The sequence below is a fragment of the Myxocyprinus asiaticus genome, chromosome 49 (genome assembly GCF_019703515.2).
Source record: "Myxocyprinus asiaticus isolate MX2 ecotype Aquarium Trade chromosome 49, UBuf_Myxa_2, whole genome shotgun sequence".
In the NCBI taxonomy this organism is placed as follows: Eukaryota; Metazoa; Chordata; class Actinopteri; order Cypriniformes; family Catostomidae; genus Myxocyprinus; species Myxocyprinus asiaticus.
The window spans coordinates 3,317,810-3,339,005 of NC_059392.1; the positions used below are offsets into that span (position 1 = coordinate 3,317,810).

Consider the following 21,196-nt stretch of genomic DNA (forward strand, 5'->3'; position numbering starts at 1 on the left):
GTCTGCACGCGAATTTTTATTTATTTATTTATTTATTATCATTTTTTTGAAGTTCCCCCCGTACAAATTCAGCACCTCTGATTTACTATAAACAGTGATGAGTAAGTTACTCTAAAAAAATAATTAATTAATTACTAACTACTAATTACATCTTCTACAGTGTAATTAGGTTACTGTAATTACTCTGTCTGAAAAGTAATTGCATTACTTATTACTAATTACTTCCTAAAACCCTGATCAACCTCGACCAGATGAAAAATACAAGGATAAACATGAAACTGTTCTTTTAATTCTTTCAAATAAATCATATAAAATCAAATAAATTATTCATGAACTGGCCAAACAATTTAAAGGGGCAGCGTTAAATTAGAAAACATAAACTTTAACATTAGACGTTAAATTTCGGTTTTAAATTCACTATTGTTTTATATAGAATTGTTCTATTAATGCAATTACATCAGAAGTGACTGTAATTAAATTACTGAAAAATTAAGAGTAATTCCTTACTTTACTTTTTCAACGGAAAAGTAATTTATAGTAATTCATTACTTAGTAATACATTACACCCGACACTAACTATAACAACAAAACTCACAGATTCAATACATTGTCAATTTGTGTATAATTTGGAAAATATTTCATTCATAACTGTAAATTCTCAGGCTCTTCCCACTCTATTTGGTTGATTTTAATCTTTATTAGGCATTAACAACAACATAATTCAATGAATACTATGATAACCTATTATAATTGTTTCCCTCTGTCTGTTTTATTTGATAGATTTTATATAATAATAATAATAATAATAATAATAATAATAATAAGCACCTCTCCATTCCTAAAATGTTTGCAAAGGTTTTATGTCTTTCATTATATTAATAAAATATCCTCCAATACAAAAGCTTTGAAAACATCCCATAAGATTGAAAAGGTTTTGTATAAATTGTCACTTTTCTCATTTTGTCTGTTTTTTTGTAATTTGGTAATGTCTTATTAAAATAAATAAAAATAAAAATCTAGTCCAATGTGTCGATAAACTAAATAAATGAACTTATCAGTACTTAAAGGAATATTCCGGGTTCAATACAAGTTAAGTTCAATCAACAGCATTTGTGGCATAATATTGATTACCACAAAATTAATTTTGACTCGTTCCTCCTTTTCTTTAAAAAAAGCAGAAATCGAGGTTACAGTGAGACACTTACAATGGAAGTCAATGGGGCCAATTTTTGGAGGGTTTAAAGGCAGAAATGTGAAGTTTACAATTTTATAAAAGCACTTACATTAATTCTTCTGTTAAAACTAATGTATTATTTGAGCTGTAAAATTGTTTAAATCGCCATTTTTACAGTCGTTTTAGTGTTTGTTGACATTATCGTCATGGCAACGAAGTTGTAAAATTGTCTATAACTTCACACAGATGCGTTTAGTAAGTGATTTTATCACACTAAAATAATGTTATAACACATATTGTTTACATCTTGTGGCTATACTTTTAAAATAGTGAGTATTTTAATTGACTTCCATTGTAAGTGCCTCACTGTAACACAGATTTATGCTTTTTTTAAAGAAAAGGAAGGTCAAGTCAAAATGTATTTTTTGGTAATCAGTATTATGCCACAAATGCAGTTGATTGAGTTTAACTTGTATTGAACCCGAAATATTCCTTTAACAAAGAGCCATTTATTCACTGTTCGTTTTAAATTTAACATTGAAATCTGTTTTCTACACTGAAAATCCTACAAATACGCTGCCTGTTTGGAAATATTTTTAAATATTATATATGAAACATAATTATCTAATGTATTTTGTTAATAAATGTTACAAAAAAAGGATTGTACAGTTTTATCACTGAAAAAAATGCTACAGATTACTGAGAAAATATTAATTTGAGCTTCAAACTACAACTCCCATAATTCCTTTTGACTGAATTTTGGCGCGGTTTTACGTTACCGGCGGCCATTTTCTTTTCACACCTCCGTTTCAAGCACAGCCAACCAGCAGCAGGACTACAAAAACACTTTCATCAAACATAAAACTTCCGAACACCACTGGAAAACCGTTCCATCTACAACTCGGCCGCCAGTGCGAAAACCGGGCCGAAGTGGAGAACTACCGCCTCGGGGAATGAGTTTTTTTGTTCTGAGGTAAAGTGGGTCTATAGATTGAAGCGATATGGCGACTGCAACCCCGAGCCGCGAGTCCAGCCGCGCGAAACCCGCCCAAACGCCGCTGAGCCCCGCGCGCATCTCGCGCTTGCAGGAGAAAGAGGACCTGCGCGCGCTCAACGACCGCCTGGCCGTGTACATCGACCGCGTGCGGTCGCTGGAGCTCGAGAACGACCGACTGCTAGTCAAAGTGTCCGAGAAGGAGGAAGTCACCACCAGAGAGGTACAGAGCAATACATTGTTATTCGCAGTAAAAACTTTCCTACATTATGCACACGATTCCTGGTTAAATGCATGATAAATTCACGTGTTTGTGTAGTCTGTTTATGTGCATTTTGTTGTTAAAACGCTTTAAGCTTTGAGGAAACTCTTTAAATATATTTTTAATCTGTTTTATACTAAATGTGCATATTATATGAGAGTCGTAAGCTTATATAAAGTCGCGCGAGTATGCCATGCATTTTACTAATGCACCACGTGCCTAATAAATGTAACTTTGCATATGCAAAAACCATCAGGAAGAGTATTGATAGTATAAACATATATGCATTTACATTTACATATATGCATTGCATGTAAGTATCATATATGTAATGTTTAGAACAGGGAGGGGACACTAAAGTGCAGACATCTGGCTCTAATTTGCTGTGTTTATCCTAAAAGCATGAAAAAGACCCATATTTGTGTGTGTGTTGATCAGACATGTGAAAGCAGGTTAAAGTTGCAACTTGAAGACTAAGTATAAATTCTGAGTAACTTTGTGTGTTTTTATTTGACTTTTGGACATGGTGTGTTTGGGCGTTTTCCTGAAACTGTGGGCGGGGCCAAATGCTCTTTTCAAATTTGAATCTGATCACAACCATCTGCTCCCCCCTTTGTTTTGAATGGAGACCACAGCAAACCCCCCCTCATGAATCAAAACAGCAAAAAAAGAAAATGGCTAAATATTAAAAGTTGTTCTGTAGGTTATTAATACAGATTAATACTTATGCATGATCTTTTCATGCACCTTTTGACACATGCACACTCAGTAGTTTGAACTAAAACTCTGCTTGCTTGATAAATTCGCAGATGGGTGATAATGTTTAATTGGAGATCATCTTTAAAACGTTTTGTAAGCAGGTTTGAACTTGCTTTGAATCTTGCATGAGTCCTGAAATCTCTAATCTCCAATTTGAATCTTTAATGCCAAGCTCAATTCGTTTATTGGCCGTAATGCAACATGTGTTGAGCATGTTTTATGGGTCAAAGGCACGTAGTTAAACCTCTAACCGATGGTGTGTTTTCTCATTTAAGGTGTCAGGGATTAAGTCTCTTTACGAAGCCGAACTTGCCGACACCAGGCGTGTTCTTGACGAAACCGCTCATGAAAGAGCCAGACTTCAGATCAATCTAGGAAAAGCCAATTCTGATCTCGAGGAGGTCACTAAGAAGTAAGTATTCCTGAATTTGAAGCACAAAAACATATGTGACCTTCCGTGCATGACAGATTTTTAACATGGGGTCTTTTGACTAATCTTGTGATATGAAGGGGCCAGATGAGGGCATTGCCCCAACCCCACCCACCCAAAGCTTAAAGTCGGAACTTAAAGCTGAACTTAGGTCGGCTTACTTAACCTGACTTAAATCTGGTTCCATCTGCTGCTTTGGATAATGCGACCAAAAGAACATCTCTACAAACATTCTCAGGCTATTAACAGCTTTATGTTTTTGTTTTACATTTCTTAGAAAATTGCACTTGCATGAGTCACAGAAGTTTAGTTTCAAACACTGGCTTTAGTTTATCTCTTTGCTAAGGAACGCATTCAAACAGGAAGTGTGTTGCTATGTGCCCGATTGTGGGTAACTGCTTTAACCACAAGTAGTGTTACATTATGATGTAAACCTATATTTGTCACACAGATTTCAATAGTTAGTAGTGGTTGCTAAGACAAACATCACTATTACTATTGCTCATACTTGCAGTTAGGGATTTTTCAAAAGCACTGTGTGCTTTAACTTTGGTTCGCAAGTCGTCCTGCACCATTTTTGCTTTGCTGTTATACCTCAAATTGCAAGGCTTTATGAAAACGATTTACATGGGCAATTACAGCGATTTTATATTTGCTCTTGGGGTTATTTATTATTTATTATTTTTCTCCCCAATTTGGAATGCCCAATTCCCAATGCGCTCTAAGTCCTCGTGGTGGCGTAGTGACTCACCTCAATCTGGGTGGCGGAGGATGAATCTCAGTTGCCTCCACATCTGAGACCGTCAATCCGCACATCTTATCATGTGGCTTGTTGAGCGCGTTACCGCAGAGACGTAGCGCGTGTGGAGGCTTCACGCTATTCTCCGCGACATCCATGCACAACTCACCACGCGCTCCACCGAGAGCGAGAACCACATTATAGTGACCACGAGGAGGTTGACCCATGTGACTCTACCCTCCCTAGCAACCGGGCCAATTTGGTTGCTTAGGAGACCTGGCTGGAGTCACTCAGCACGCCCTAGATTCGAACTCACGACTCCAGGTGTGGTAGTCGGCGATGGTACTCGCTGAGATACCCAGGCCCCCTGCACTTGGGGTTTTTATTGCTAAAAGGATTTAATATCGCTTTGCAATTTCTTTTGAAAGTCTCTTGATAAATTTTTTGTCAAATAATATTTTTTACAAGAAAAATTTGTTTTTGCAGCTGCTTCATCCAAGACTTAGATGCATTCAAGGACAAGATTACTTATCAGCTTTGTTCTCGTGAATTGTGATATTTACTCATTGAAATTTTTTTTAAGCTTCAAAAAGAAGGATGGAGATCTCGCTTTGGCTCTGGCTCGTATCAAAGAACTGGAAGCTCAGTACAACAAGAAGGAGGCAGCGCTCAACACGGCCCTCAGTGAAAATGGCACACTCTCTGCAGAACTGGCTGACCTGAAGGCTCAGCTGGCCAAAGTAAGTCATTTTATTCACATTTGAGATACATCACTATCGAAGGCTTCAGAACGGGGCGTAACTGAGATGTGTTTTTGCTGTTCCAGGCTGAAGATGCTCACGGAGTGGCCAAGAAACAGCTGGAGGCGGAGACTCTGATGAGGGTGGACCTGGAGAACCGCTGCCAGAGTCTGGCTGAGGAGCTGGAGTTCAGAAAGAGCATGTTTGAGGAGGTTAGTTCTTTAAAATTGTAGTTGAACAATATGGCGCACAATTATATATACAGTGTGTGTGTGTGTATATATGTATGTGTATATATTACGCACACACACATATATACAGTGCATTCAGTGTATTCAGACCCCTTAATTTCTTTACATTTTGTTATGTTGCAGCCTTCTGCCAAAATGCTTTAAAAAAACAATTTGCATCAATCTACACTCCATACCCCATAATGACAAAGCAAAAACCAGATCTTTGCAAATCAAATCAAACTTTGCAAATTTATTAAAAAGAAAACACTGAAATATCACATTGACAAGTATTCAGACCCTTTGCTATCACACTTGACATTTATCAGGTGCATCCCATTTTTCTGTATCATCTTTGAGATGTTTCTACACTTTGACTGGAGTCCACCTGTGGCAAATTAAATTGATTGTACATGATTTGGAAAGGCACACACCTGTCTATGTAAGGTCTCACAGCTGAAAATGCATATCAGAGCAAAAACCAATCCATGAGCTCAAAGGAACTGCCTGCAGAGCTCAGAGACAGGATTGTGTCAAGGCACAGATCTGGGGAAGGGTACAAAACATTTTTGACTGCATTGAACTTTCCCAAGAGCACAGTGACCTCCATAATTCTTAAATGGAAGAAGTTTGGAACAACCAGGACTGTTCCTAGAGCTGGCCGCCCGGCCAAACTGAGCAATCGGGGGAGAAGGGCCTTGGTAAGAGTGACCAAGAACTTGATGGTCACTCTGGTTGAGCTCCAGAGATCATGTGTGGAGATGGGAGGAACTTGCAGAAGGACAACCATCACTGCAACACTCCATTAATCTGGGCTTTATGGCAGAGTGGCCAGATGGAAGCCCCTCCTCAGTGCAAGACACATAAAAAAGCACCTAAGGGACTCTCAGACTGTGAGAAACAAGATTCTCTGGTCTGATGAAACGAAGATTGAACTGTTTGGCCTCAATTCCAAGCATCATGTCTGGAGGAAACCAGGCACCGCTCATCACCTGCACAATACCAACTCTGAATTGTCCTTGAGTGGCCCAGCCAGAGCCCGTACTTGAACCCAATCGAACATCTCTGGAGAGACCTGAAAATGGCTGTCCACCGACGGTCCCCATCCAACCTGACAGAGCTTGAGAGGATCTGTAGAGAAGAATGGCAGAGAATCCCCAAATCCAGTTGTGCAAAGCTTGTCGCATCATACCCAAAAAGACTTGAGGCTGTAATCGCTGCCAAAGGTGCTTCAACTAAGTACTGAGTAGGGGCGTGTGTTATGTATCATCTACGATAATATCTTGTTTTAACGATGTGTGAGCTGACATTATCGAGTATGTCACTCACATTGCAAAAAAAAATTAATAAAAAACATGCCTTGAGAGTCCACGAATTCACTGCGTGATGTAGCCTATTAGAATGCAGTGTGCTAGTATAGGCGTACATGGTCACCGCACCACAAGTTAAGCTAGCGTAGCTGCCTAAAAACAAACAGCGCCAGGAGACAAAATACAGACACCATCAGCCTCACAATCTACATCGTTAGATTTAATTGCTAGACGTGGGTCATCCTCACTCGCATGGAGGTGGTTTGACTTTGAAAAGATGGATGTTGCTCAAAAGACGGCAATCTACAAACTATGTTGGAAATCGGTTGCCGTTAAAGACAGCTCGACTTGTTTCACCATCTGCGAACTAACCACCGCAGGCTTCAGGTGTCAGCTGTCCACGACAGGCCTAAACAAGCCAAGGTACCAGCACAAAAACACACTCGGCAAACTTTAGCGGAATCATTCTGCAAAAAAGTTAATATCCTATTAACAAGAGCGAGCTAGTACAATATAAGACTTTTACAAACACATTTTTGAAGGATGCAAAATATCGTCTACTTATCGCTATTGACAAAATCCCAGAAAATATCAAGATATAATTTTTGTCAATATTGCATACCCCTAGTACTGAGTTAAGGGTCTGAATACTTATGTCAATGTGAAATTTAAGTATTTTCTTTTTAATAAATTTGCAAAGTTATCAAAAATCTGGTTTTTGCTTTGTCATTATGGGGTATGAAGTGTAGATTGATGTGAATAAAAAAAAGCATATTAGCATAAGGCTGCAACATAACAAAATGGAGTCTGAATACTTTCTGAATGCACTGTATATTTATTGTAGGTATATTAATTTTATATTTGCATATATTTAATGAATTTATGAATTTTAAAGCTTCAGTTATTTATAGTTTTTGTTCATTTTACTCTATTTTCTCAAAAGACTCTGGAAATTTGAAAATGGAAGATAAAGTTTTTTGTTTTTTAATCCAAAAAAATTAGAAAATAAGCATTTATTATCCATTGACACAACTGTTGGTAGATTTTTGGGTTTATGGGCCAAATAGGCATGTTTATTGGCCTGCCCAATATTTTTGGTCTACCACCACTTCTAAAGCCCATGTATACTTCGGTTTTGATGCGAGCACTTGGCATCGGCGTACAGTCAAACGCTAGCCTTTCAAAGTATTCTTCATTTTACTGCACGCCAGGGTCCAAAATTAACACCCGCCATGCACCAAATGCTGGTAAAATTTCTATTTGGCTGGGGAAATTCGAGGTGTCATGCGACACTTTCTGTATCAGTTTGTTTCAGGTTGTAAAATAATGTTCCAGTTTTGTCCTCAAGGGGGCTCTGTATGCTTGCAGTCAGTAAGGTATAGAACAGCTGTCATTAGCTAGTCCCGCTGCTCATCCAGTGTCTCAGTTAGCAGTAGGGATGCCGCGCTCGTACTTGTATGTGTGGAGCCGGTGTTGTGCTGACTTTGGTTGCTCTTACGAGCTCCTTGGCTCACGCTCCACGTGCTCGGTTTGTAGCGCAAATTAACTTCATACAGACTACATATTTAATTAAATGGCAGATGTTTGCAGTTTAATAATCACATTGAGTCACGTAACGATCGGCTTTTCTGGAGGTGAAAACGTCCGTTAAAGCAAGCAGAAACGTAAAGGGCTTTCACTGTAATACTACTACTACTAATAATAATCAATCAATAGTAATTGTGTAATATTTAAGCAGTATCTCTTATGATGCTGTTATGCAGCACTTTATTTGACAACTCCAATGTTGTATTTTGGATTGGGCTGTGAGGCAGATGCAGACACCATTTTGATGATAAAATTGAAAAACTGTTGGCATGGTTTTCAGAAAAAATAAAACAAACGGCAGGGGGCCTGGGTAGCTCAGTGGTGAAATACGCTGGCTACCACCCCTGGAGTTTGCTAGTTCGAATCCCAGGGCGTGCTGAGTGACTCCAGCCAGGTCTCCTAAGCAACCAAATTGGCCCGGTTGCTGGGGAGGGTAGAGTCACATGGGGTAACCTCCTCGTGGTCGCTATAATGTGATTCGTTCTCAGTGGGGCGTGTGGTGAGTTGAGCGTGGTTGCCGCGGTGGATGGCGTGAAGCCTCCACACGCGCTATGTCTCCGTGGCAACGTGCTCAGCAGGCCACGTGATAAGATGCGCGGGAGGCAACTGGGATTCGTCCTCCGCCACCCAGACTTAGGCGACTCACTTAGCGACCACGAGGACTTAGAGCGCATTGGGAATTGGGCATTCCAAATCCAAAAATAAATAAATAAAACAAACGGGTATCAGTACTGGCAAGTATGGAAAAGGAAGTATCGGTACACAAACGGTTGGCGGATGCGAGCTACGACTGCTATGAGATACTGGACTATTTCTTCTCCGGAGTTGATACATTAAGATGTCTTTATAGTCCTTCAGACTCAAGTTATACAAGAGCAGGTATCTCCAGACCTCCTCACACACACACATGTTCTTGATGTGCACATCCACTGTTGTTGTTTCCACCTTCGTCTCCTGTTTTTAGCGGCGATTACATCATCTAGCACTTCTTTTTGATTGTAATGGCTCAACTGAGAGTTTTTCCAACTTGTGCACCAACTTATTCATGCTAACAATTCCAGGTGCTTGCTCATAGTCGGCTAGAAAAGTTGGCATGCACGGCAGTGCTCGAGCACTCTGTTGATGACGAAATTTGTGTCATGTGTCCTGTACGCAGACACCAAGCATTCACGTCTAGCCGAAGTGTACTTTGGGCTTTACTCTTGTGTTTCCTTTGTTAGCGTGAATAAAGACTAACTTGTGAATTCTTCTATTATTATTGAGTGCTGTTTGCCTATACCACAGAAACTTAAGAAGGTCAAAGGTCAGTTCTAACACCAGATGCAAATGTCTCATGCAGGAGGTGCGCGAAACTCGTAGACATCGCGAAAAACGCATGGTGGAAGTGGACACGGGCGTGCAGCAGGACTATGAGTTCAAACTGGCACAGGCACTGCAAGATCTGCGCAAACAGCATGAAGAACAAGTGCAGATCTACAAAGACGAGCTACAGCATACCTTCATGTCCAAGGTAACCATCATTGCATGAAAGTATGAGATTGGATGAAATCTTTATTTAGCTGTCGTTACTGGAAAAGTAGAGCAGAGTGAACCGTAAGTGCATCTTCTCTCCACAGCTGGATAACGCTAAGCTGTCGTCTGACCTGAATGATAAGGCGGTGCTCGCCGCCCGTGAGGAACTACAGGAAGCCCACATGAGAATCGAGGGCTTGAGCTATCAGCTCAACTCCCTGCAGAAACAGGTACAAACGCCCCACCATTTACCCTCTTTACTTTGTCTCTACTTTAGTGCCCTTCAAGTCCTATATAGTATGCAAGATAGTGTGTCCCAAATCATAGTAGTTTCAAAATAAGTCGAACAAAGGTGACCAAGATAATTTACCTACTATGTACCTAGCAAGGACTTAACAACACAATAGATGAGTTTACTCTTTATTGTCTTTTGTATTATTTCATGACGTTCAGTTTAGACTGCACTGCATCGGCAAAACTAAAAACCACTTTGCCAAAATTGATGGTCTCTTAGGCCCTGATATATCCTGTGACAGAAGGGTTTGGCAAATTAAAAGAATTTTGAGCCTTTGTCTCAGTTTCAGTGTTGGTGTAGTTTGTACTAATTTCAACTTGAGCCAAATGATTTGCATCACACATGCGAAAACCTAAGTATACTTTGGCCTTAACGCGAATTTCTCGCCTGTAGGCGTCTGCCGCTGAGGAGCGAATCCGCGAGCTGGAAGACATTCTGTCTAGCGACCGAGACAAGTACCGTCGTCAGCTGGACGCTAAGGAGCGCGAGATGGCTGAGATGAGGGACTGCATGCAACAGCAGCTTAATGAATACCAGGAGCTGCTGGATGTCAAACTGGCTCTGGACATGGAGATCAATGCTTACAGGAAACTGCTGGAGGGAGAGGAAGACAGGTAAGTGTCCACATTCCTGAAGAGTCACCCGTCAATACACACCTGCTGTTAGAGACTGAAGGATTAGATGGCTGGAAAAATAATTAGACCTTTGTTTAGAGTCACTCATAGAAGAATTATACAAGAATGACAAGAATGTTTGGCTGTGTTTCAAAATCTAGTTAGCTGCCTACCTAGACAGCATTATTGGACATCAAAGGTAAGTGTCTAAGATGGGCAACTAACTAGGATTTGAAATATTCTGACGCCAGGGGCCTGTCTACGGGCATTGCCCACCCTGAAACTTTGTCTGCCTAGCTAAACAGATCGTCTGAGGAAAGCTTCCCCAATTACCCCCCTCTTGAATCAGTCATAGAACAATTACACAATAATGTTTGGTTGTGTTTCAAAACCTAGTGAGCTGCCTACCTAGACATCATTATTGGACATGAAAGGTAAGTGGCTAAGATAGGCAGCTCACTAGGTTTTGAAATGTTCTGACACCAGGGGCCTGTCTGTGGGCATTGCTCGCAGATTGTCTGAGGATCGCCTACCCAATCCCCCCCATTCAAAGTCAGCCTGCGACCAGTCGCCCACCATAAAGAGCCAACCCAAATATCACATCCTGGTTACGCCACTATCTGAGGCAAATGTGATGGCTAAAAATGCTGTCTGGCTAGGCAGCTCACTAGGTTTAATAATGCATTTGAACATAGCAAGTAGGCAGCTTACTAAGTTTTCAAAACCATTCAGATTCAGCAATAGCTAAAAATACTGTGTAGGTATTTGTCTTACTAGGCTTTAAAGTGCACCCATGAAGGTCAAAAAAATGCTGTCAAGATGGGCAGCTCACTAGGTTTTGCATCATGTGGCAGTGCACCTCTGATGCCTCATTTTGGTTTGAAACCTGTTTGAACATGCTCGAACGATGCATATAAATGCTGTTCTATAACATGCTGTTCTTGAGTGTTTAAATCACTCTGGGATTGTACACTTGTCTCTCGCTGCTTCTGTTCTAGCAGCCTAGTTATTATTGCTTAACGACATTGTCATCTTCACTGACACCTGTATCTTGTAACGTGCCCAGGAATGTTCCTCAGATCCACTTTACATTATCACGCTTCATACTTGACATTCGCAAAGTGCCGACAGAGTAAGGTAGGTTGTAAAATGTCACACTGGAACGCTAATAGCTTTGTCCTGTTATTTGAGCAAACAGACAGCAGATCAGTTGTAGAAAAGACCCGAGACAGCGTTGTCATTAGACAGTTGAAAATAAGTAGAATACGAGGTAAGAGAGCTCAGTTAGCATGAAGATGCAACAAGGAAGTCCATGAGGCAGCTAGACCATCTTCAACATTGAGACTAGATAAAGAGACAGAGTTGAGACATTTGGACAATGTATGATATGAAGGAAAGGTAAGAAGGCAGTGCATTTGCATAACCTTTATTTAGTGATGTGGTCCACTCATCGTTCTTTCTCACTTTTTATTTTGTACATGGTTTCCTGTTTGGCATTGAAAACGAAATCTCCGTTCCCTGTTCTCTAGGCTGAAGTTGTCCCCCAGCCCGTCCTCACGGGTGACGGTGTCCCGCACTACAGCGAGCAGTACTAGTTCTTCACGTACCTCTCGTGCAAAGAGAAAGCGCGTGGAACTGGAAGGGGAGTCTACCGCTGCCCCTAAAGTTCAGATCAACCAGGAGGCAGAAGCCACAGGCAACGTTAGCATTGAAGAAATCGATCTGGAAGGAAAGTCTGTCACCCTCAGGAACAACTCTGATAAGGTAAGAACTTTTAATGACTAAATTGACCCCATTTACGTTGTAGTGGTAATCAACATTACGATATGCTGTCGATTGAGCCTAACTTGCTTTGAACTTGATTTTAAAGAACAACTTTTACATGGCAATGCAGTATCTACTTGAGATCTGTGTGTTTCATCGCTTTTTATTTTAACTTTAGGATCAATCTCTGGGCAGTTGGCGACTAAAGAGACAGAATGGAGATGAAGATGAAATCGTATACAAGTTCAGCCCCAAGTTTGTCCTGAAGGCCGGTCAGAAAGTTACGGTAAGCGAATGGAACCAAATCTCTTGTTTAGCATTTCTTGCCGTTGATGCAACGTTGAACTAAATTCTGATGTTACATTGGAAGGTGTGGAGTGCCAGTGCTGGCATGTCCCACAGCCCCCCCACAGACCTGCTGTGGAAGAGCCAGAGCTCCTGGGGCACTGGAGAAAACATCCTCACCTCATTGGTCAATTCAAATGGAGAGGTATGAATTCCTACGAACTGATTGGTTGTTCATTAATGCTTAATAGCCTTGAATAAAGAAGCACAAATAACCGTCATTGTGTGCTTTTAAAAAAGGTACTCTGTTCATCTAATATTATAACAAACTTCTGCTTCCAGGAAGTGGCTAAGCGAACTATCAGGAAAAGTGTTGTAGAGCTCGAGAATGGGGATGATGAGGAGGGAGACTTTGGAGATGAAGATCTTTTCCATCAGCAGGTTAGTCAATGCTTTGGCCATCCATTTCATTTGAAAAGCAAACCAGCTTACTTGTGCTACTTTTAAGTCTTGTCGGAAGGGTATTTACAATGTAAGCACACATAAATGCCACCATGTTGCTATTCCCAGTATGGAAATGGACTTTCTTTGAGCCCCGAGTTGGGGACGTGTCAAATATAGAATCATGGTGGGAGCTAATTAGTATTGGTCAGAATTAAGTTTCATTGTAAGTGTTGACTGCACAATTTAGTTTGTATGCATTTTATGTACTGTTAATGAAGAATAGTGGGGCCTGGGTAGCTCAGTGGTAAAATACGCTGGCTATCACCCCTGGAGTTCGCTAGTTCGAAGCCCAGGGCATGCCGAGTGACTCCAGCCAGGTCTCGTAAGCAACCAAATTGGCCCGGTTGCTAGGGAGGGTAGAGTCACATGGGGTAACCTCCTCGTGGTCGCTATAATGTGGTTTGTTCTCGGTGGGGCGCATGGTGAATTGAGCGTGGTTGCCGCGGTGGATGGCGGGAAGCCTCCACACGTGCTATGTCTCCGTGGCAACGCGCTCAACAAGCCACGTGATAAGATGCGCGGGTTGACTGTCTCAGACGCGGAGGCAACTGCGATTCATCCTCCGCCACCCGGACTGAGGCGAATCACTATGCGACCACGAGGACTTAGAGCGCATTGGGAATTGGGCATTCCAAACTGGGAGAAAAAGGGGAAAATCCCCCCCAAAAAAAATGAAGAATAGTGATAAAGCTAGCCTGAAATACTACTGATTTAGCTGGTTAATGAGGTGACAGGCTTGTACAGAAAAACGAATAATTCATAATCTTCCACTTTGTGAAAAAAGATATTGAGACCTATTGATCATTTGCTTTTTATTTTCAGGGTGACCCAAAGACCCAATCTAGAGAATGTGCCGTCATGTGATGAAGCCGTTTGCCTTTAGTATTTTCCTTCCCTACTATTCAGTCTTTTGTAGAGCCACTACTTTTTTATTCTTTAAAATTGATTTCTTACCACCCTTTCTTATTTCTATGGACCTCATTTTTAAAGCCAGTTAACCATGAACTGCAGCAGACGATGCTGTTTTTTTTCAGCTGCAGTTTATCAGTGAATAGTCTTAATGCCGTTTGACGTAACAGACAGCTCGTCGGAGGAGTCGGAACACTTCTGAATGGCGGCAACCTCCCATTAAGGACTGTCGGCATAGCGCTATTAGACAATGAGTCAAAATGATCTGAAATTAGCAAGTATTTGTGCAAGCCAGTGACTAAGGTATCTGCATATTCATGCAAATGATTCATGCCTATTCTTGTTGCTGCGAGGTTATGAATGGGGGAATTATTATGGGATGCTCTGATGGGGAGTTAGCTCCCTGGTTTATGTTTTGTAGTGCACTGTAGCACATAACTGACAGCTGTCGCTTAGCACACCTCTTGTTTTTCACTTTGCCAACCAGATGAACAGGGTGGAAATGAAATCGAATTGCATTTAGTTGACTTTGAAGTGATTACTCATCCTGAGTACTTCAAAAAAAAAATTGGGGGTCGTTAAAATCAAATAATCATGTGTATCGATGAATGCTTAGCATAGTATTGTGAATGTTTAAATAAGTCAATAAATGTTATGACATTTTTTAGATCGCCCTATCCTAAATAGCTAAAACAACTTGAATCATGCAATTCAGTATTAATGAATACAAGCTGCATTGTGTCGAGAAATCATGTAGAATTAAAACACAAATCTATAGTGTATAGTACATCCACTATACACCGAAATTTGAAGCATTTTGAGTTTACCAATGTAGTTTTTTTTTATCAGTGGTTTGATTTGAGTTCATATGATCAATGTTTATTTAATTCTGCACTGAAGTTTGACTCTTCATTTTCTGCTTTTCCACTATTGGGCCAGTGTGAGCCAGAGCTATTAACTGGCCAGCCGTGGCCAATAGCATCGGACCTCGAACCGCAAGACCAAAATCGATCTGCATTACCACCATCTGGCCAATAGCCCTGCAGCGTTGCCCTAAAACCAGCCCTTATAATGCCGCCCTGGTGCCAACGTTGCACAACTCGCCCATTTCACAAGCAAAAGGGAAGCTCAAGCTGAGGTATCATGTTATCTAGAATATCGAGTTTATATCAAATGTAAACATTAGCTAGCTTGCAAGATAAGTTAGCATTGGCAACTCACCGACTGTAACTGCCGTGGTGTCCCGAGTGGTCTGTCCACAAACAGCGGGATGTTGTCCCAGCACACCGTCTATGAAAGTTCACCGAGCCATGGAACGTAATTTCTTTGGACACCGCTTTGTCCATTGTGCGTTTTAACGGATTTGTACTGTGCCTGCATTTTTTTTCTTTAATTTGTTTCCTGAGCCTGCACCGTTGTGTGCCGGATACATATCCTGGCATTGAACCTGCCTCGATCTCCAGTTGGCCTTGTTTGTCCCAAGGGTAATTGGCGGGCCAAAGGCCATTGGCCGTTGGCCCCGAGAAAGCCCAGAGGAGGCACGATGAAGCCCCAGAAGTGACAGTGGGAACGCAACTGACCATGGCACGCACTAGCACACCCTCTTTTAGCCCAGTAGTGGAAACGCGGCTATTCAGTGCTAATAAAATCAGACCAGAATCAACATGCTAACAACAATACAGACGCTTTGTGACATTAACCAACGAAACAATGAATGACCTTTTTTTTTTTTTTAAATAAATATTGAGACTAATAAAACCAATTCGACTTGAGTGCCTGAAACACTCTAAATAAATGGATCAATATTTTGAAATCAAAACCAGTGAGTAATCTGTTCTTCCACCCTGTTGATTCTGTTGCATTTTACATTTTTAAAGCTATCAAGTTTAAAAAAAAAAAAAAAATGTTTCTCAGTCAATTATGCATGCAGCAAATATATATTTTTTATATACAAGTCAAATTAATGATCAGGGACACTGCTAATGAATCTAAACAGCCACTGAGCGTTAACGTGATCTGTAGGGATGCTTCAGTTCTACCGACATATTATCTACATACTTATTTTTGATATATTTCCTCAGGTTTTTTAAAACCCTAGTGCAAAAGAAATCTCAGTGCTTGCATTTGAAATGTAGAAGAAATACCTTGTAAATCGGGAAATATATCAAACGCAGTGTGCTCAAAAAATTGACCTGTGAAACAGTTTTTTAATGGATTATTTTAGGTTCTGCAGTGCTTAACTATTGAGTTGTTTTAATGGGGTATTTGTATTCTTCTGTGTTTACTTTTTTGGGGGTAATTGTGAAGATTGTACGCAAATGGAAAAGTAATGTTTAATTACCTGATAGTGTATGCAGGCTCAGTGTGCGCAAGAATTGTCAAAATTAGCAAGTGAAATTGAGCTCAAGTAAAATTGTATTTGCATACATTTGTGACTTGGTCTCTGAGCTAATAAAATCTACCTTTGTTTTTTTTAGTTTACTTTATGAATGGAAACTGTTTTCCTGCAAACTCTGTTTCTGTGAATTTACCATTGTGTAGTTTTTTGTTGTAGTTTTTTCTTAACAAATACTGTGTAACACTGTTTTCATAAGGGATAGTTTCCTTGTTTTTTCAGGTTTTATTAGACAGAGCTGTGACTGATGTAACAGGTACAATGTGCTTTGATAGATTTTCTACAAAATTGTCAATCCGTCATTGCAATTGTTGTAATCTACTGTAAAGAAATTGCTATTTGAAAAACCATCAAAAGTACTGAAATGTGAGTTAAAGGCTGCAAAAATTGAGCCAAAAGTAAATTGTGAATAAATGTGAATCAAATTTGTGACGGGGTAAAAAAACAAATTATTAATTGTTAGGACTTTTGAAGGGCTATAATAGGGGAGGGCGCATGCCAAAAGTGTCTCATTCATTTTGATATACATTATTTTAATTTTTTGTCATTTTGTTTTGTACGCAGTATCCAATAAATGTTTTACATATTCATTGTTTTTAATGGTCTGTTATCGAGTACAAATGTTGGAGTTACTAAATACGTCTGCTAACACTTCTTATTAATCATGCAAAGCAGGCACCATTATTAGTTTATTATTAAATATATTTAGCGAATTTGTAAGATTTACGCATTTCAATTTCAGAAAATTATTTTGGCTGTCAGTGAAACTTTAGTAGTTTAAGCTTTACAATAAGGTTCCCTATATTAACATTTTTAAACACGAAAATTAATGCGAACTAACAATGAACAGTTATTTTACAGCATGCATTAATGCTCATTTTTGATTTCCACATATAGTATTACTTTTTTACATTACGATGTATTCATTTACATTAGCAATAAGAACTAACATGCACAAAGTATTTCGGTAAATTTACATCAAGCAAGATTAATAAATGCTGTAAAAAAAATTGTTCAGTGTTTATGTTACTTAATGTATTAACTAATGTTAACAAATTGAACCTTATTGTAATGTGTAATTGAGATAGGGACCCACCAATAAACTGATTTTTGCCGATGCAAAAAGCTAATATGATGCTTGATATCTTTTTTTAAGTGGTCGGATATAAGAATTATAACAAAATAAATAAAATCAAGACATTTAAATGTTTCATGTAAATTAAGGCATAACATCAGCTGATGATGTTACTGGTATATTGTGCATCCCTAATTTGTGCCCATGGATCAATGCATTATTACTCTTCGAGTTGACAACCCATTTCACCGCTAGGTTGCGCTGCACTCTTGAAATATAAATTCATCAGCTTGTTCACTCAAACCATAGAAGGCAATACACTGGGTTTTCATTCTGTATTCACTCCGTGACCTTTCTAGGTTAGGGACTGTTTTGCACAACTCTGAAAGCTTTAATATTATGTTCAGCTTCAGAAATGAGACCACAGTTCATCTTAAGTCCAACCTCACTCTGCCTTTCAGAAGAAAGGTCTTACAGTGCCAGACCTCCCACGCATGCCTCAATTTCTTATTTTCCTACTGACTGTCTCTGTCATTAGTGCACTGTGCTGCTGCCTGCAGTAAGAACCGTGTCGTCTAGCCTTGTCTCTTGTGCTTGTGGGGAGGAAAGGGGTCTCTCTCTCTCACACTGACTTTCATTCTATGTCTTTCATCCACCCACCCTCAATTACACACACACACACACTGGCCATGTCTCCCACACACTATCTCAACACCCACGCTGTCTGTGTGCTGGTAGCCGGAGCGTGTTAAATACTCCGTGCTGGACATGTACCAGATGTCTCTGCCTCTTATCAGTAAACAATTCAGTGGGGGAGCTTGTACCAATCGTTGCTAAATTCCTGATGTTACATTTATTGATGTTGTTCAGTAAAGTCCTGCAAAATGTTTGAAAAGGGAACCCATCAAAACCCATCTACTGAGGTAATACTGTGGTACAGAGATGGTGGTACAGTTGTAGTATGATATGCATCACGATACTGAGTGTACAATATTCATATACCATGGTATTTATATAGCACTACAGACAGGTTTGGGAAGGTTACTTTTTAAAAGTATTCCACTACAGGTGCCAGATTACATGCAGTAAAATGTAATTCGTAATGTATTCCGTTAAGATTACTCAAGGTCAGTAATGTAATTGAAATACTTCGGATTACTTCTTCAGCACTGGAAAACAATGTTGCTTGTTTTGACTGAAGTAAATAAAAAAAAATTCACTTATATTAAAAAAGGATTTTTTTAAAGATATTTTTACAGAAAAACAATATTTACATTTTCATTAAGAGTAAGAGTTTTGGGGCCTGGGTAGCTCAGCGAGTATCAACGCTGACTATCACCCCTGGAGTCGAGAGTTCGAATCCAGCCAGGTCTCCTAAGCAACCAAATTGGCCCGGTTGCTAGGGAGGGTAGAGTCACATGGGGTAACCTCTTTGTGGTCACTGTAATGTGGTTCGCTCTCGGTGGGGCGCGTGATGAGTTGTGCATGGATGCCGCGGGAATAGCGTGAAGCCTCCACATGCGCTACGTCTCCGTCGTAATGCGCTCAACAAGCCACGTGATAAGATGCGCGGGTTGACGGTTTCGGACGCGGAGACAACTGAGATTCGTTCTCCGCCACCCGGATTGAGTCACTACACCACCACAAGGACTTAGAGCGCATTGGGAATTGGGCATTCCAAATTGGGGAAAAAATAAAAAACCAAAAACAAAATGGAATAAGATTCCATCTTTGCTCTAATGTCAAAGGTCTATGAATATAAAAAGTAATGCTCCAACGTTCATTTTTGTCAGAATTCATTAAAATATAATCACGCGTGTAAAAGGGCTACAAATAGCATTTTAGCTTAGCATAAAATTATTTAACTATTAAACTATTTCTGCTGCTCCAAACTTCAAAACCCCACAGAGTGTCCACAGCGATATCCTTCTCTGATCGTATGTCGATTCTGTTCTTAGAATGAAGCAGAAAATATATTATTTGTAGCTTTCTATACGATGTTAAAGGCTGGTTAGCATTTCTTGTAGAAAATACCCTAACTGCATAAAAAACATTGACAAGGCATGCAATCGTGAATTTATTGGATTTATGTTTCATCTGTCAAAGCATTTCTAACTGTTTTTTGTTAAGCTGTAGATACATGATGTAGATCCTCTAAGCTTCCAAGGGAAAGTTCCTCAATGATGTCATATCCACCTTTTCATAACAGTACGAGCTTGAATGAATGTAACACATCATTAGAAAGTGTTTCAACTGAATAGTCTGAATATTAAATTAAGCAAAAGACAATAAAATGCAAAGTAATCTCTTCAGTAATCAAAATACTCCTTGAATGTAACAGTATTGTGATTACCAATGATTTAAACTTTAACTGTAGTGGAATACAGTTACTAATATTTTGTATTTTAAATACGTAATCCCGTTACATGTATTTCGTTACTCCCCAACCCTGACTACACAGTACCATCGTAGAAAGAACATCATGGTATGTATCTAAAAACTTTACCACAGTACCATGTCAAAACATAAAATATGTAAGTATATGTACAAAAAAAAAAAAAACATTGCAGTATTATAGTAAATGTCCCAAAACATGGTAGTACCAAAGAATATGTCTAGTACGATGGAACATCTTCAAAAAAACAAAAGTTTTTCTTGGACATGTACCCTTATTTTTTGGAAGTTCCTTGGAGTATTGACAATGCTATATTACATTAATTTCTGTACCATGATGTACATAGCAGAGTACCATGGGATTACCATTTGATACCATCATAGTATCACCACAGTACTATTTTTTATAAGGGATTTATTGCCATGGTACATGTCCCAAAAATATAGTACCTTCATGATCCCATTTACACAAAAGTACCCTCGCGGTACCAAACCATGCTGCCATACCATACTGTGAGGGTACTTTTTGGGGAACGTGTCCAAAAAAACATGGAAGTACCATGGGACTATGTCAAAAAACTAAACAGAGCCATGGTACCATGTCCATAAAACGATGTTAGTACCTCCTTTTGGTACTTTCTATTAGTGGATTGTGGTTTTGAAAGGGTTAATCCGTAGTACACTCTGCTTGTTTTTAGTTGTGAGTGCACGTCCAGCATCAAATTACTTGCTAATGCCAAGGCGAAAGAACAGTCTAGTTGTTTACTGCCACCATCCTGCGGCAAATTGGTTTTAAAGTCCATCTGAATGCAATTGTGTTTTCTTTTTGTCACATTCCTGCAAATGTCCAGTTTGTACGCCCACCAACCAACTGACAGCCCACCCGCTGGGAGCAAAAATGGGGTGTCTGTGCCCTGCTGTTTACGAGTGAAACAACCTTTTTGCAGTTCCTTTCATTATTTTGCTCACTTCCATTTCATCCAATGCTTTGTTTCCCTTCAATGCCATTGACAAGTTACTGTTAATTATGTATTTCCCCAATACAGATCACCCAAGAGGCTTTTTTTCACAAATTAAAATGGTCTATTGCATTTAGCTTTCGAATATTGTGAGAAAAGCCTGGCGCTGCCAAATGCCTCTTTTTCAAATTCCATTTTACCTTCCCAAGGTCCAATTTCAGAGTCCATCTATTCAAAGGCTCCAAAATAAAAAATAAGACTAATT

The 21,196-nt window shown here is 39.7% G+C and overlaps 1 protein-coding gene across 1 annotated transcript; it reads left to right on the forward strand.

The window, feature by feature from the left end:
- Window positions 1-1,957: 1,957 nt before the first annotated feature.
- Window positions 1,958-17,093, forward strand: LOC127438112 (lamin-L(II)-like). The gene is made up of 12 exons (XM_051693387.1): window positions 1,958-2,391; window positions 3,465-3,601; window positions 4,942-5,098; window positions 5,185-5,310; window positions 9,565-9,735; window positions 9,842-9,967; window positions 10,426-10,646; window positions 12,176-12,410; window positions 12,589-12,696; window positions 12,781-12,900; window positions 13,038-13,136; window positions 14,022-17,093. Exons 1-12 carry the CDS (start codon window positions 2,176-2,178, stop codon window positions 14,061-14,063), a joined length of 1,758 nt encoding a protein of 585 aa, XP_051549347.1. The 5' UTR covers window positions 1,958-2,175; the 3' UTR covers window positions 14,064-17,093.
- Window positions 17,094-21,196: the final 4,103 nt, after the last annotated feature.